Source organism: Heterodontus francisci, chromosome 25 (genome assembly GCF_036365525.1).
Source record: "Heterodontus francisci isolate sHetFra1 chromosome 25, sHetFra1.hap1, whole genome shotgun sequence".
Taxonomy (NCBI): domain Eukaryota; kingdom Metazoa; phylum Chordata; class Chondrichthyes; order Heterodontiformes; family Heterodontidae; genus Heterodontus; species Heterodontus francisci.
Genome location: NC_090395.1, coordinates 14,717,101 through 14,732,572, shown reverse-complemented (window position 1 = coordinate 14,732,572; position 15,472 = coordinate 14,717,101). Strand labels below are relative to the sequence as shown.

General features: G+C 44.9%; 2 protein-coding genes across 3 annotated transcripts in view; both read left to right on the top strand.

Annotated features, from left to right (window-relative positions):
* Window positions 1-839, top strand: part of ipo9 (importin 9) — a 123,751-nt gene extending 122,912 nt beyond the window's left edge. For both annotated transcript variants that reach the window (XM_068056910.1, XM_068056911.1), the window contains exon 24: window positions 66-839. In XM_068056910.1, the coding sequence (XP_067913011.1) occupies window positions 66-176 (111 nt within the window). In that variant the 3' untranslated portion in view covers window positions 177-839. The remainder of the gene's footprint in view (window positions 1-65) is intronic.
* A 5,500-nt stretch (window positions 840-6,339) lies between these two features.
* The window catches only part of shisa4 (shisa family member 4), a 90,392-nt gene continuing 81,259 nt past the window's right edge, over window positions 6,340-15,472 (top strand). Inside the window, exons 1-3 of the mRNA XM_068056905.1 lie at window positions 6,340-6,522; window positions 7,067-7,232; window positions 9,662-10,177. Coding sequence (XP_067913006.1) covers window positions 6,340-6,522; window positions 7,067-7,232; window positions 9,662-10,177 — 865 coding nt within the window. The remainder of the gene's footprint in view (window positions 6,523-7,066; window positions 7,233-9,661; window positions 10,178-15,472) is intronic.

Below are 15,472 nucleotides of genomic sequence, written 5' to 3'. Positions count from 1 at the left end.
CAATGTGAAAGGGTTGCAGTTAATATTTCTTGTGCGTGTATACTGATCCTGTGTTTTAATTACAGGCATATCTAACAGATTATCTCCGTCAGTTTGCTCAGCAGCCCTGCTACACGCCATTTTTTGATCACCTCAATGAAAAAGAGAAGAGAGTTTTACGCTCGATAGGCATTTAAGATAACCTGGAAGAGACATGGTTCCCCCACCTTTACTGGGTCATTGACTGACACTGAGGTCAGTCACTGTATAATACGGCCTCCTTCTGTGCCAGCTGCTCATTTTCTGGGGAGAGAAATCAGATTTCATTGTAGTCTTTTTTTCATCATGACTCCAAACAATAACTGCAGAGGCCTGACTGAGGATGAATGGTTTAATTCAAGGAAGCACACACGCTCATCAGAGTTTCTGCAGCTGTGCTGTTGGGGCCTGGAGGAAGTCTGTGCAGTGAAGTAGGTTCTGCCACAAGACAGTACTATCATTTTGGAGCCTGCAGGATGCATAGGAGCAGCCCTGGTGAAGCTCTCTTTTTGCTACAGAACACAAACATTAAGTTACATGATGCACTTAAAGAAGTGGAATGAAGATTGAAACTTTGTGAAACATTTTGTTTTGCAGTTGCCCTTGTATTTGGTCTGAACTGTTCTGACTGAGAGTTGGTCCATCACTGAGGTGATGAAAGAGGGAGTAAAATGAGCTGTGCCAGAGGTAATTCTGAGCAAGTCCTGAGCTGGTAGAAGCTGGGTTTGTTCTTTGGGGTGAGATGTGCTGGTGTTCCAGGACACTTGTCTGTTCTGTTTCCATTCAGGGAAGGAGAAACAAAATAAAATACAGTAAAAGGACTTTTGCTTTGTGATCTCGTTGTTCCAGGACGCTGCAGAGTGGGTTTTGAGGTTGAAGAATTCTTGGCACCATATTGTCTGGGGTTGGAAACATTCTTTCCACGCAAGGTGGTATTTCTCCTGCGTTAGGAACAGAACTGACAATCAATCCATTTTGTAAGAGGAATGTGGAACTTTAGACTTCAGAATAAACTATCTGATGAGCGAGCTGGGCCAAGCTTCTCGTATTAAGCACAGATAACTGTTTGTTTCTTTGGGAGCTATAGTTGAAATTGACTTTCTGTTCATAATATGAGAAGTGAAGACCGATTCAGTGGTTTCTGTCCTTTAAGCCCCTGCTTGGAGCAGTAGAAAGGGCTGCTTGCTGATTGAATTCAATCAAGTGCGGAACAATCTTTATCACCAACCTGACTTGGGAGATTTAGAGTTAAGCCTGAAGCTCATCAGTGTCCAAGTTTCAGGAGGGGAGGGACAGGGAAGAGAAAGGAGTGAGGATGAGGGAGGGAGTGAGGAGGAGTGGGGACAGGGCGGAGGGAGTGAGGAATGGGAAAGGAGTATGGAAGGGGGAGGATGAGTGAGGACAGTAGGAAGAAGGGGAGGGCTTGAATTTTTGTGTCTGGCCTTTTCTGCATACCGTGTAACTTTTGTATATCAACTTTTTGTATGAGCGATCTGCGAGATTTCACAATTCTTATGTGGTGTGAGGGGTGGGGGGTCAGTGGATGTGTTAGAATTCTCTATTATGTAACCGTGCCGCCCACTGACAGGTATGACATGAGTATCTGGCTCCCAGCTCCTGAGTAATGGGGGCTGTATTGCGACTGGTGATTTCAGTACATTTCATAAACTTATCCAATACCTGAAGTTGCATCACATGAGGTTCAATTGGAAAGCAGTGTTTCAGCTGTTGAGGTAGTCTTGGAAGAAGTGTTCTCCTCGGTGATCCCTGTAGACTATTTTCTTCCCACCCCTCTACAAGTAATGTTGAACTTTACCTCCATGCAATTGTACACGTCACTGTATGCAGCGTGTTGGAGACATTTTGGAGGGATGTGATTAGACACTGCAAGTGCAAGGCTATCAGCAGTTCAGGAGACAGAGTCTCCCTGACACAAGTGATTTTTAAGATTCCAGCCACTAATGTTACACAAATGAAGTTCTTTAGAAATCAGGAGTTGCTTTTATTACTGTGATATTGAACATTGCACAGTGGCGCAGTGGTTAGCACCGCAGCCTCACAGCTCCAGGGACACGGGTTTGATTCTGGATACGGCCTGTGCGGAGTTTGCAAGTTCTCCCTGTGACTGTGTGGGTTTTCGCCGGGTGCTCCGGTTTCCTCCCACAGCCAAAGACTTGCAGGTGATAGGTAAATTGGCCGTTGTAAATTGCCCCTAATGTAGGTAGGTGGTAGGGAATATGGGATTACTGTAGGATTAGTATAAATGGGTGGTTGTTGGTCGGCACAGACTCGGTGGGCCGAAGGGCCTGTTTCAGTGCTGGATCTCTAAATAAATAATTTTAATTAAAACAATTCAAACATTAATTCTGAAATAAAAACAAGAAATGCTGGAACCACTCAGCAGGTCTGGCAGCATCTGTGGAAAGAGAAGCAGAGTTAACCTTTTGGGTCAGTGACCCTTCTTTGGAATTACTGCCCTTTTATCTTCTATTCAGTTATTTTCTGTTTCCTCTAGTTATAACTAAATATTTATTTAATTCTTTACATTTTTAAAAAGCTAACCTTTTAAATGTGCTTTGTTTTTGCTCCAGCATCCTTTTAGGAGGTGGAAGTAACTTGCAAAAGACTGGGATTTCATTTGGTTGCAAGTTTGCTCTGAGTTTTTTTTCCAGCCTTATGTAAGTCTGAAGACAAATATTCCCATCTGAGTGCTGGAGCAGTCTCGGTTACTAAAAGTCACAAGAATGCCTGCTGTGGAAAATAAAAAATGGCAGGAGTGCCATTGCCAGTGCAGCGGGCAGTGTCTTTGAAGTTTGATATCGTTGCTGCTCACTCCTGTAATGAGTTTGAGCTTTGTTCCCTCTCTCTCTGTGATCTGTCATTCTTCTTCATTTGCACTGCTCTTCCTGTTCTTGTTGCTCCAGCTCGAGTTAAAACCCTTTCACTTTTGCTTCGATTGCTAATCTTGGCAACTCAAGTACCACTTTATTTTGATTTGGGTAATTTTAAAATTTCAAGCTTCTGTTCAGTTTAATTTTTAAACATCTGATCACTCACAACCAGTAGCTCAGTATCTGAGAGACTGCCACCTAGCCAGTCCCTTAAGTGCTTTGAGTATTTAGGGCTTTGCCAGTACTGCCCAATATCTAACTATACAGTATGTACCAATAACATTCCCTTACTGTTGTCATTTGCATGTATGTTGCTTCATTTCCTCTAAAGATGAAGTGAGCAAACACTTGATGAGGTGAGGCCAGATACAAGTTGTTAAAAATGCTATATCTTCACTGTACATGATTGTACAGTGTAACAGGTTCAGTCAGTATAATTTGTTATGTATTAGTACAAAATAATGAACACGTTACTCTAGCCCACATTAGTGGGATGTCTTACTTGACTTCTAACTGCTCCCCTGCATTTTAATTATGTTGCAGCCTTTGTTGGGACTGGCTACATTAAAAACCCAAATGACTGCCTGAGGCTCGGTCTGTTTTTTATAATCTTATTGTTATGACCAAAAGGAACTAGAGATAACCAAATGCATAAGAACATAAGACTTTAATAGGTTGACAGACTTAACAAATTAGTTCTTACTTGCAGTCTGTAGAAAATTATCACTTGACTCATTAATATTTTAAGAAGATACAAAATAGGAGCAGGAGTCGGTCATGTGGCCCCTCCAACCTGCTCTGCCATCCAATAAATACATGATTGAACTTTAACATCAACTCCACTTTCCTGCCCTATCCCCACATCCCTTCATTGCTTTTAGTGTTCAAAGACCTGTCAATCTCAGTATTAAATATACTCAGAAACTGAGCATGCCCAGATTACCTCTGAGTGTAGAAATTTCTCCTCATTTCAGTCGTAAATGTCCAATCCTTTATCCTGAGAGCATAACCCCTAATTCTGGACTCTCAAGCCAGGGGAAACAGCCAGTCGATATCTACCCTGTCAAGCCCTTTCGGTATCTTAGATGTTTCAATGAGATCACCTCTCATTCTTCTAAACTCAACAGAGTATAGACCTATTTTACTCTACTACTCAGGACAGCACTCATCTCAGGAATAAAACTAGTGAAATCCTTGCACCTAGGGCAAGTATATTCTTGTGTATGGGGACTGAAACTGTACACTACTACAGATATTCTCACCATTCCTTACTCTTGCACTCAAATCACCTTGCATTAAAGGCTTCCTAATTGCTTGCAGTACGTACATGTTAACTTTGTGATTTGTGTACAAGGACCCCCGTATTACTCTGAATACCAACATGTACTAGTATCTCACTTTAAAAAAAATTATTTTGCTTGCTTTTCCTTCCTTCCTATCAAAGTGGCTAATTTCACACTGACCCACATTATGCTCCATCCCATCTTCTCAGCCAATCACTCAACTTACCTATGTTGCTTATCCCTATTGCAGACTTCTCACAGCTTTCTTGCCTACCTAGCTTTATATTGTTACGACCAACCGCTCCAGTCAAAGCTCCCAGTCAAAATGTACGATTCTGATTGTGGTGGGAGAAACACACTGTTAATTCAATCCCGTCCCTTCACAGATCGCATAACATATCATTTTAAACTTTCCAAATTAAAGAAAGACGCAGCCAAATTGTACTATCTATTAACCCCCGAATGAGGCTAACCAAACCAGGTGTCTTTAAATCAACAAATTAACTCATTAGGAAAACTAAATTCTTAAACACTGTGAAGATATAAACAACATTTAAAATAGAAAAAATTAGGGTCCTTGCAAATTTACGTTCCTGCCGGATGTGAAACAGTCCAAGGTTGCTTGAAGTCCTCACAGCTGTCCAATGGGGAAACAAGGTTCTTCAACAGTAGAACAGTCCGTAGTCTGATCCAGAAGTCGAAATTGTTGCTTTCCTTCTCCAGCGATTAATTTCTACAATTAACAACTTGCAAACACTTTTTAATGAATCGATTTGGCTTTAGAATTTTTGAGGGATAAAAGATTGTCACAGTCTTACTTCCCTTCCTTCAGTTTAAATTATCAGCGATCTCTGTTTTGGCTTGACGGTTTAGAACTTTGAGAGAGAATAATAAATAAACAGACGAAAGCCTCTTCCTTCAGTTTAAATAGTCTGAGAGCGTTCCTTTTCAGGTGCTAACACACAGCTGTCTGTCTGTTTCCTCTGTTAGAACAGGCTGCTTTTTCCACTATAAGCCAGTTCAAAATTAAATTGTAACAAATGTATCTCTCGATGCTCAGTCCAAGTGGCTGTATCCAAGGCAACGAGAATGCACCGTTTGAATCACAGTCTCTGAATGGCTGTATCCCGGGCCAATGAAAATACATTCTTTGACTCAGCTTCTGGAGCCTGCTGCCTTAAAGCAGTATGGCTCCTTTTCTCAGCCTTAAAGGCACACTGCAGTCTTCCCGAAAGGAAGGACAGGATCATGACAATATTGTCAGAAAATTTGGATATTATATATATTAGTTATACTCATCCTATCACTTGACTGCATTGTGGGGACACTGGGAATTATGAGCCGATACTCTTTGGAGTTTAGATGAATGAGAGGTAAAACACACAATTCTGAGAGGGCTTGACAGTGTAAAAACTGAGGGGCTGTTGTCCCTGGCTGGAGAGTCTAAAATTAGGGGGAATGGTGTCAGGATAATGGGTTATTTAGGACTCAAATGAGAAATTCCTTCACTCCAGAGTTGTGAATCTTTGGACTTCTTTGGACAGCCCAGAGGGCTGTGGATGCTCAGTCATTGAGTATATCGAGGCTATGATCAATAGATTTTTGGACCTCAAGGGCTATGAGGATTAGATGGGAAAGCGGAGTTGAAGCTGAAGATCAGCCATGATCTTATTAAATGGCGGAGCAGTGTTGAGGGGCTGAATGGCCTACTCCTGCTCCTAATTCTTATGTTCTTATAGTTTTCTGTAGCAAACTGTCCACAAACTAACAAGAGGCCATGCCATATTAGATTTAGTTAACTGTCTAATGGTGTGTGAACGTTCATCTAATAGCAATCATGTGATCAAGTTTGATGTAGTGATTGCCCCCTTTTTATTTTTAGGTTCTACCCATATGGCCTCATTTGAGGAATCTTTTAAGATATCTTCTAAGAATATATAAAAAAATTTAATGTGATACAGAGCCAGTTTATACCCCAAAGGGGCAAGAACTCAATTTGCCAAAAAAAGATAGTCATGGTAAACTGAAGAGGTAAGAGACAAAATAAAAGTTGAAGAAAAGACATACAAAAATGCAAAAAATAGCAGAGATCCTGGAGAATGGTAAAATACAAAGAACAGCAAAGGTGACCAAATAGAGTTACAAAAATGGAATATGAAAAGAAACTTGCAAGGGATATCAAAATTAACAACTTTTACAATTGGGAAAAAAAGAGGTTGGTCAGAAGCAATGTGGCCCCCTTGAAAACTGATAATGATATCAATGAAAATATGGAAATGGTGGACATGTTGACTAATTATCTTACAGCAATATTTGCAGTCGAGGACGAGGTCAGTATGGCAGTAATCTCAACAAAGCTAATATTGAATCAGGGACAGGAAGTCACCAAAATTAAAGTAAGCAAAATAACATGAATGAAGAAAATAATGGCACTAAAGAGTGACAAATCCCCAGGACCAGATGGTTTAAAGGAAGTAAGTGAGAACATTGCAGATGCCTTAACATCTTCCAAAGTTCTCTTGATTCAGGAACCATTCCTTTCGATTGGAAAATTGCACACATCACTCCACTATTTAAAAAAGGTGAGGGGGAAACCAGGGCATTATAGACCAGTTAGCCTAACATCAGTTGTCAGGAAATTACTAGAGTCTATAATTAAGGATAGGGTGACTGAATACCTTAAAAATCTTCAGATGATCTAAGACAGCCAGCATGGATTTGTAAAGGGTGGGGAAATCATCTTTGCTTATCTCTTGTAAGGACATCCTGTAACCTTCATCCAGACAGCTTGTTTAGATTTGTGGATTGAGTCCTTCTCTCACCCTCTTATCAGACTTACTCAAAGATCTGTTTCTATGTTATGTCCTTGACCAGATAACGGCCCTTATTGCAAAAACTCTATTGATCATGACTAACATGGCCGTGTGTCAGCTGAAGCAGATTCTGGGGGTGACTTTTAACCAGAGACAGAGAACAATATTTTTTATAATGCTAAATTTGGTATTTTATAAGGACATTGGACCACCATTTCTTAAAAGAGGTTAAATAGCTGACCGCTGTTCCTATGTTCTTAAGCTACAACAGAGCGCTACAGTGGAAACAGCATGCAATAAATGAAGCTAAGCAATCCCACTGTTGGTGGGATCAGATCAAAGCTCTGCAGTCCTGCTACATCCAGCTGTGAACAGTGATGAACAATTAAGCGCCTAACCAGAGGAGGAGGAGGTGGCTCCATGAACATCCTCATCCTCATCCTCAAGAATGATGGGGTCCAGCACGTGAGTGAAAAAGACAAGGCTGACACTTTCACAACCATCTGCCAGAAATTACAAGTGGATGATCCATCTTGACCTCCTCTTAACTTCCCCACCATCACAGAAGCCAATTTTCAGCCAATTCGATTCACTCCATGTGGTGTCAGGAAATGGCTGAGCACACTGAATACAGCAAAGGCTATGGGCCTTGACAACTGCCCAGTTGTACTGAAGATCTGTGCTCGAGAACTAGCTGCGCCCCTAGCCAAGCTGTTCCAGTACAGCTACAACATTGGCACATACCCAACAACATAGAAAATTGAAAGCAAAATACTGCGGATGCTGGAAATCTGAAATAAAAACAAGAAATGCTGGAACCACTCAGCAGGTCTGGCAGCATCTGTGGAAAGAGAAGCAGAGTTAACGTTTCGGGTCAGTGACCCTTCCTCGGAACATAGAAAATTGCCCAAAAAGCAGTACAAATCTACAGAAATTTTTTGAGTAAATGAGGTGCTGTTCCTTGAGCTTGTGTTGATGTTCACTGGAACACTGCAGCAATTCCTAGGACAGAGATGTGAGCATGAGAGCAGAGGGGGGGGGGGGGGGGGGGTGTTGAAATGGCAAACAACCGGAAGCTCGGGGTCATGCTTTCGGACTGAGCGGAGCAAAGCAGTCACCCAGTCTGCGTTTGGTCTCCCCAATGTAGAGGTGAGCAGCGAATACAGTATACTACATTGAAAGAAGTACAAGTAAATCGCTGCTTCACCTGAAAGGAGTGTTTGGGGCCTTGGATAGTGAGGAGAGAGGAGGTAAATGGGCAGGTATTACACCTCCTGCGATTGCAGGGGAAGTGCCGTGGGAAGGAGACGAGGTGGTGGGGTAATGGAGGAGTGGACCAGGGTGTCATGGAGGGAACGATCCCTTCGGAAGGCTGACAGGGGAAGGGAGAGGAAGATGCATTTGGTCGTGGCATCACACTGGAGGTGGTGGAAATGGCGGAGGATGATCCTTTGGATCTGGAGACTGATGTAGTGGAAGTGAGGACAAGGGGAACCCTGTCGCAGTTCTGGAAGGGAGGGGAAGGGAAATGGGTCGGACACAATTGAGGGCCCTGTCAACCACAGTGTGGGGGAGGGGAATCCTCGGTTGAGGAAAAAGGAAGACATATTAGAAGCACTGTCGTGGAAGAGCAGATGGGTCGGAGACGGAGCAACTGGGAGAATGGAATGGAGTCCATACAGGAGGCAGGGTGTGATGAAGTGTAGTCGAGGTAGCTGTGGGAGTCGGTGGGTTTATAATGGAAATTAGTAGACAGCCTATCCCCAGAGATGGAGACAGAGAAGTCGAGGAAGGGAAGGGAAATGTCAGAGATGGACCATGTAAAGGTGAGAGAAGGGTGGAAATTGGAAGCAAAGTTGATAAAGTTTTCCAGTTCGGGGCAGGAGCAGGAAATGGTACCGATACAGTCATCAATGTACCAGAAAAAGAGTTGGGGGAGGGGGCTTGAGTAGGACTGGAACAAGGAATGTTTGACATATCCCACAAAAAGACAGGCATAACTAGGACCCATGCGGCTACCCATAGCGACACCTTTTACTTGAAGGAAGTGAGTAGTTGAAGGAGAAGTTGTTCAATGTGAGAACAAGTTCAGCCAGGCGGAGGAGGGTGGTGGTGGATGGGGACTGGTTGGGCCTCTGTTCAAGGAAGAAGCGCAAAGCCCTCAAATCGTCCTGGTGGGGGATGGAGGTGCAGAGCGATTGGACGTCCATAGTGAGGAGGAGGCGGTTGGGACCAGGAAACTGGAAATTGTCAAAATGACGTAGGGCGTCAGAAGAGTCACGGATGTAGGTGGGAAGAGACTGGACCAGCGGAGAAAAGATAGAGTCAAGATAGGAAGAAATAAGTTCAGTGGGGCAGGATCAGGCTGACACAATGGGTCTGCCGGGACAGTCCTGTTTGTGGATTTTGCGAAGGAGGTAGAAGTGGGCTGTCCGGGGTTGTGGGACTATGAGGTTGGAAGTTGTAGGGGGAAGATCTCCAGAGGAGATGAGGTCAGTGACAGTCCTGTGGACAGGAGCTTGATCGTTTATGGGGTCATGATCCACACACGGACATTCTGACCCACACAGTGTGACCCACGGTCTGGCCCTCGGGGTTATTCTGACCAACAGACAAGTCGCTGACTCCCAGTGAAGCGCTGCGCGCCCGCCCTCAGGTGCGGGTTCTCGTGGTCGCCGTGCCCGCGCTCTGATTCTCAGTGCGGGTTCTCGCGGTCGCCGTGCCCGCGCTCTGATTCTCAGTGCGGGTTCTCGTGGTCGCAGTGCCCGCGCTCTGATTCTCAGTGCGGGTTCTCGTGGTCGCCGTGCCCGCGCTCAGGTCCCTGGTGCGGGTTCTCGCAGTCGCCGTGCCCGCGCTCTGCTTCTCAGCGCGGGTTCTCGTGGTCGCCGTGCCCGCGCTCAGGTCCCTGGTGCGGGTTCTCGCAGTCGCCGTGCCCGCGCTCTGATTCTCAGTGCGGGTTCTCGTGGTCGCCGTGCCCGCGCTCTGATCCTCAGCGCGGGTTCTCGCGGACGCCGTGCCCGCGCTCTGATCCTCAGCGCGGGTTCTCGCGGTCTCCGTGACCGCGCTTCCGGGCTTTGCGGCCTCCCCGGCTCCGCTGCCGCTTCTCCGGACACCATGGGCTCGGCTCGGGGAGCGGGGCCGCTGCTCGCCGCTCTCTTCATCCTCGGAACAGGTAAGCACCGAGTTCGGCTTCTCTCTGAAAGACACTCGCTAGAAAATCCGAAAAATAATCCCCAAAATCCCATAAAAACCAAACCCTAATAATCCTGCAAACCCCCCAAACCCTAATAATCTCCAAAAATCCCCCAATACCCTCAAAATCCCAAAAGTCCCCCAACACCCTAATAATCCCCCAAGTATCCCCCCAACACCCTAATAATCCCCCAGAACCCCAAACCTAAATAATCCCCCAAAATGCCAAACCATAATAATCTTTAAAAATCCCCAATATACCAAAGGTCCCCCAACCCTAATAATACCCCCAATTCCAAAAAATCCCCCAACACCTTAATAATTCCCCAAAATATCTTCATTACCATCAAAATCCCCCAACAACTGAATAACCCCCCAAACCCTAATAAGCCCTGAAAAATCCCCCAATACCCCAAATATTCCCCAATATGCCAAAAGTTCCCAAAAATTCCCCAACACCTTAATAATCCCCCAAAGCTCCCCAACACCCCAATAATCCCCCACTCCACCAACAGTGGCGCAGTGGTTAGCACCGCAGCCTCACAGCTCCAGCGACCCGGGTTCAATTCTGGGTACTGCCTGTGTGGAGTTTGCAAGTTCTCCCTGTGTCTGCGTGGGTTTCCTCCGGGCGCTCCGGTTTCCTCCCACATGCCAAAAGACTTGCAGGGTGATAGGTTAATTGGCCATTATAAATTGCCCCTAGGGAAATATAGGGACAGGTGGGGATGTGGGAGGAATATGGAATTAGTGTGGGATTAGTATAAATGGGTGGTTGATGGTCGGCACAGACTCGGTGGGCCGAAGGGCCTGTTTCAGTGCTGTGTCTCTAAACTAAACTAAACTAAACGAAATCCTAAAAATTCCCCAATTCCAACACCCAAAAAATCCCCCCAAATATACCTCCAACATCCCAAAATTCTCCAAAAATCCCCACCTCCCCAGACAACCCAACCCCCTCCACAAAACCCCCATTCCCTTCCCACTGCCCCAAAACCCAAACACTCTAAACCCACACGCCAAATCAAATCCAAACCCGCTCCCCCACTCCTAAACCCCTCTCGCCAAATTAACCTAACCCAACCCCTCTCCCTGCAATCTGATCCTGTTCCCAACTCTGGTCCCTGTGAACAGAGTCATTGGTGTCGTTGGGAAGATTTAAACTAATCTGGCAGGGAGTGAGCACCAACATATGGAAGTAGAAAGAGGAATAAGGTGCATAAACTGAGCATATTGAATAGTACTAGAGAAGGAAGTAGTACCATATTAGATGGGAGCAGACTGAGCAGAAAAAGAGGGATACAAGTGAAAACAAGAAATGCTGGAACCACTCAGCAGGTCTGGCAGCATCTGTGGAAAGAGAAGCAGAGTTAACGTTTCGGGTCAGTGACCCTTCATTGGAACTGATGATCGAGTTCCGATGAAGGGTCACTGACCCGAAACGTTATCTCTGCTTCTCTTTCCACAGATGCTGCCAGACCTGCTGAGTGGTTCCAGCATTTCTTGTTTTTATTTTAGAGAGGAGACATTGCTGGATCTGGTGCTGGGGAATGAGGTGGACCAAGTGTTTATGGGGTGCACTTGGGAAGAGTGATCATCGTATGATAAGGTTTAGGTTAGCAATGGAGAAGAGCAAGGAACAATCTGAAGTAGAACTTCTAAATTGGAAGAGGGCTAACTTCAATGGGATGAGAGGGGATCTAGCCAGAGCAAAGTGGCACCAAAGACAGGAAAAACTGTAATCGAACAATCGGTAAACTTTAGGGAAGAGATGTTTCAGGTGCAGGTGAGGTACATTCCTACAAGGGTGAAAGGGAAGAGAACCAAAGCCTTGGATGATGAGGGAGATAGAAAATGTGATGAAACAAAAATAAAGAGAGTGTATGATGCATGTCAGGTGAATTCTTCAAGCAAAAAACAGGCCAAATATAATAAGTTAAGAGGGGAAGTGAAGAGGAAAGTAAGACTGGCAAAGAGAGAGTATGAGAATAGAATGGCAGTGAACATAAAAGGGAACCCAAAAATCTTTTCCCGGCATGTAAATAGTAAGTGGGTAGTAAGAGGTGGGGTCAGTCCAGTCGGAATAAAGAGGGTGATATATGCTTAGAGGCACAGGGCAAGGCTAGAATATTTAATGACTATTGTGTATTGGTGTTTACTAAGGAAGAGGATGCTGCCAAAATATCAGGAGAAGCGGAGATGGTAGAGGTAATGGGGTGAAAATTGATAGGCAGGATGTACTGGAAAGGCTGGCTATGCTTAGAATGGATAAGTTGCCTGGTCCGGATGGCTTGCAGCCCGGGTTACTAAGGGAAGGTAGGGTGGAGTTAGCGGAAGGGCTTGCCATAATCTTCCAGTCTTCCTATATATGGAGCAGGTGCCAGAGGATTGGAGAGTGGCAAATGTGACGCCCTTATTCAAGCAAGGGTGTAAGGACAGTCCTAGCAACAACTGGCCAGTTAGTTTAACGTCAGTGGTGGGTAAGGTTTTAGTCAGGATAATAATTAAAAGGAGAGGTTTGGGTTGATTAAGGAGAGCCAGTATGGATTTGTGAAAGGCTTGACTAATCTAATTGAAGGCTGGTTAGCAAAATTGAGGCTCATAAAATCGCAGGGTAAGTGTCCAATTGGATAAACAAAATTGGCTTAAGGGCACAAAACAGCGAGTTGTGGTAAATGGTTGTTTTTCAGACTGGAGGATGGTAGATAGTGGTGTTGCCCAAGGTTCAGTGCTAGGATTACTGCTTTTTTTTGACATATACATATACTTGGATATTAGAATAAAATTTCAAAATTTGTCCATGATACCAAACCTGGAACTGTGGCAGACAGTAAGAATTATACCAATCGACTCCAACAGGATATAGGCTAGCAGATTGGGCAGATGGAATTTGATACAGAGATGTGTGAGGTGATGCATTTGGCAGAAGGGATAGGGTGAGGCAGTACAGACTAAGTGGCACAGTTCTAAACTGGGGTTCATGTGCACGATCTTTGAAGGTGGCAGGACATATTGAGAGAGCGGTTAGTAAAGCATATGGAATCTTGGGCATCATAAATAGAGGTATTGAGTACAAAAGCAGGGAAGTTATGCTGAACCTTTTTAAGCTCTGGTTAGGTCATCTCACTTTAGGAAGGATGTGAGGGTCCTTGAGAGGGTGCGGAGGAAATTAACCAGAATGGTTCCAGGGATGAGGGATTTTATTTACAAGGTTAGGTTGGAGAAGCTGGGGTTGTTCTCCTTGGAGCAAAGGAGATTTGATAGAGGTGTACAAAATTATGGCAGGTATAGAACAAACAAAGAACAGTACAGCACAGGAACAGGCCATTCGGCCATCCAAGCCTGCGTCGATCTTGATGCCTGCCTAAACTAACACCTTCTGCACTTCCGGGGTCCATATCCCTCTATTCCCTTCCTATTCATGTATTTGTCAAGATGTCTCTTAAACGTCGCTATCGTACCTGCTTCCACCACCTCCCCTGGCAGCAAGTTCCAGGCACTCACCACCCTCTGTGTAAAGAACTTGCCTCGCACATCCCCTCTAAACTTTGCCCCTCACACCTTAAACCTATGTCCCCTAGTAACTGACTCTTCCACCCTGGGAAAAAGCTTCTGACTATCCACTCTGTCCATGCCGCTCATAACTTTGTAAACCTCTATCATGTCGCCCCTCCACCTCCGTCGTTCCAGTGAAAACAATCTGAGTTTTTCCAACCTCTCCTCATAGCTAATGCCCTCCAGACCAGGCAACATCCTGGTAAACCTCTTCTGTACCCTCTCCAAAGCCTCCACGTCCTTCTGGTAGTGTGGCGACCAGAATTGATTATAGATAAGGTTGACAAAGAAAAACTGTTCCCATTTTCTGAGATAACAAGGACTAGGGGGCACAGATTTAAGGTTTTGGGCAAGAGATTCAAGGGGGGATGTGAGGAAGAATTTTTTTACACAGTGAGTGGTAATGACTCATTGTCTCTGAGGGTGGTAGAAGCGTAAACGATTAATGATTCAAAGGGAAGTTGCATGGGCACTTGAGGGACATAAACTTTCAAGGCTATGGGGATGGAGCAGGGGAATCAAAATTTGATTAGGAATAGTCAGCATATCTTTGTCAGGTCATGCCTAACAAATTTGATTGAATTTTTTGAGCATGTGACCAGGTGTGTTGATGAGGGGAGTGCAGTTGATGTAGTTTTGTATTTTTTATTTAGAGATACAGCACTGAAACAGGCCCTTCGGCCCACCGAGTCTGTGCCGACCAACAACCACCCATTTATACTAACCCTACAGTAATCCCATATTCCGTACCACCTACCTACACTAGGGGCAATTTACAATGGCCAATTTACCTATCACCTGCAAGTCTTTGGCTGTGGGAGGAAACCGGAGCACCCAGCGAAAACCCACACGGTCACAGGGAGAACTTGCAAACTCCGCACAGGCAGTACCCAGAATCGAACCTGGGTCCCTGGAGCTGTGAGGCTGCGGTGCTAACCACTGCGCCGCCCGTTTACATGGATTATAGCAAAGCCTTTGACAAGGTCCCACATGGGAGACTTATCAAGAAAGCAAATGCACATGGGATACAGGACAACTTGATAAGGTGGATTCAAAATTGACTTAGCTGTCGGCGACAGAGAGTGATGACAGACGGCTGTTTTAGTGACTGGAAGCCAGTGTTCAGTGGTGTACCACAGGGATCTGTGCTGGGTCCCCTATTGTTTGTCATTTATATAAACGACATAGATGACTATGTGGGGGGTAGGATCAGTAAGTTTGCGGATGACACAAAGATTGGCCGAGTGGTTAACAGTGAGGCTGAGTGTCTTGTGTTCCAGGAAGATATAGATGGGATGGTCAAATGGGCAGAAAAGTGGCAGATGGAATTTAACGCTGAAAAGTGTGAGATGATACACTTTGGAAGGAGTAATGTGACACGGAAGTATTCAATGAATGGCCTGACACTGGGAAGTTCTGAGGAACATAGGGACCTTGGCGTGTTTGTCCATAGATCTCTGAGAGACAGCATGGTTTTGTGAAGGGGAGGTCGTGTCTTACTAATTTGATTGAGTTTTTTGAGGAAGTGACGAAGATGATTGATGAGGGAAGGGCGGTGGATGTTGTCTATATGGACTTTAGTAAAGCCTTTGACAAGGTCCCGCATGGCAGACTGGTGCAAAAGGTGAAGTCACACGGGATCAGAGGTGAGCTGGCAAGATGGATACAGAACTGGCTCGGTCATAGAAGACAGAGGGTAACAGTGGATGGGTGTTTTTCTGAA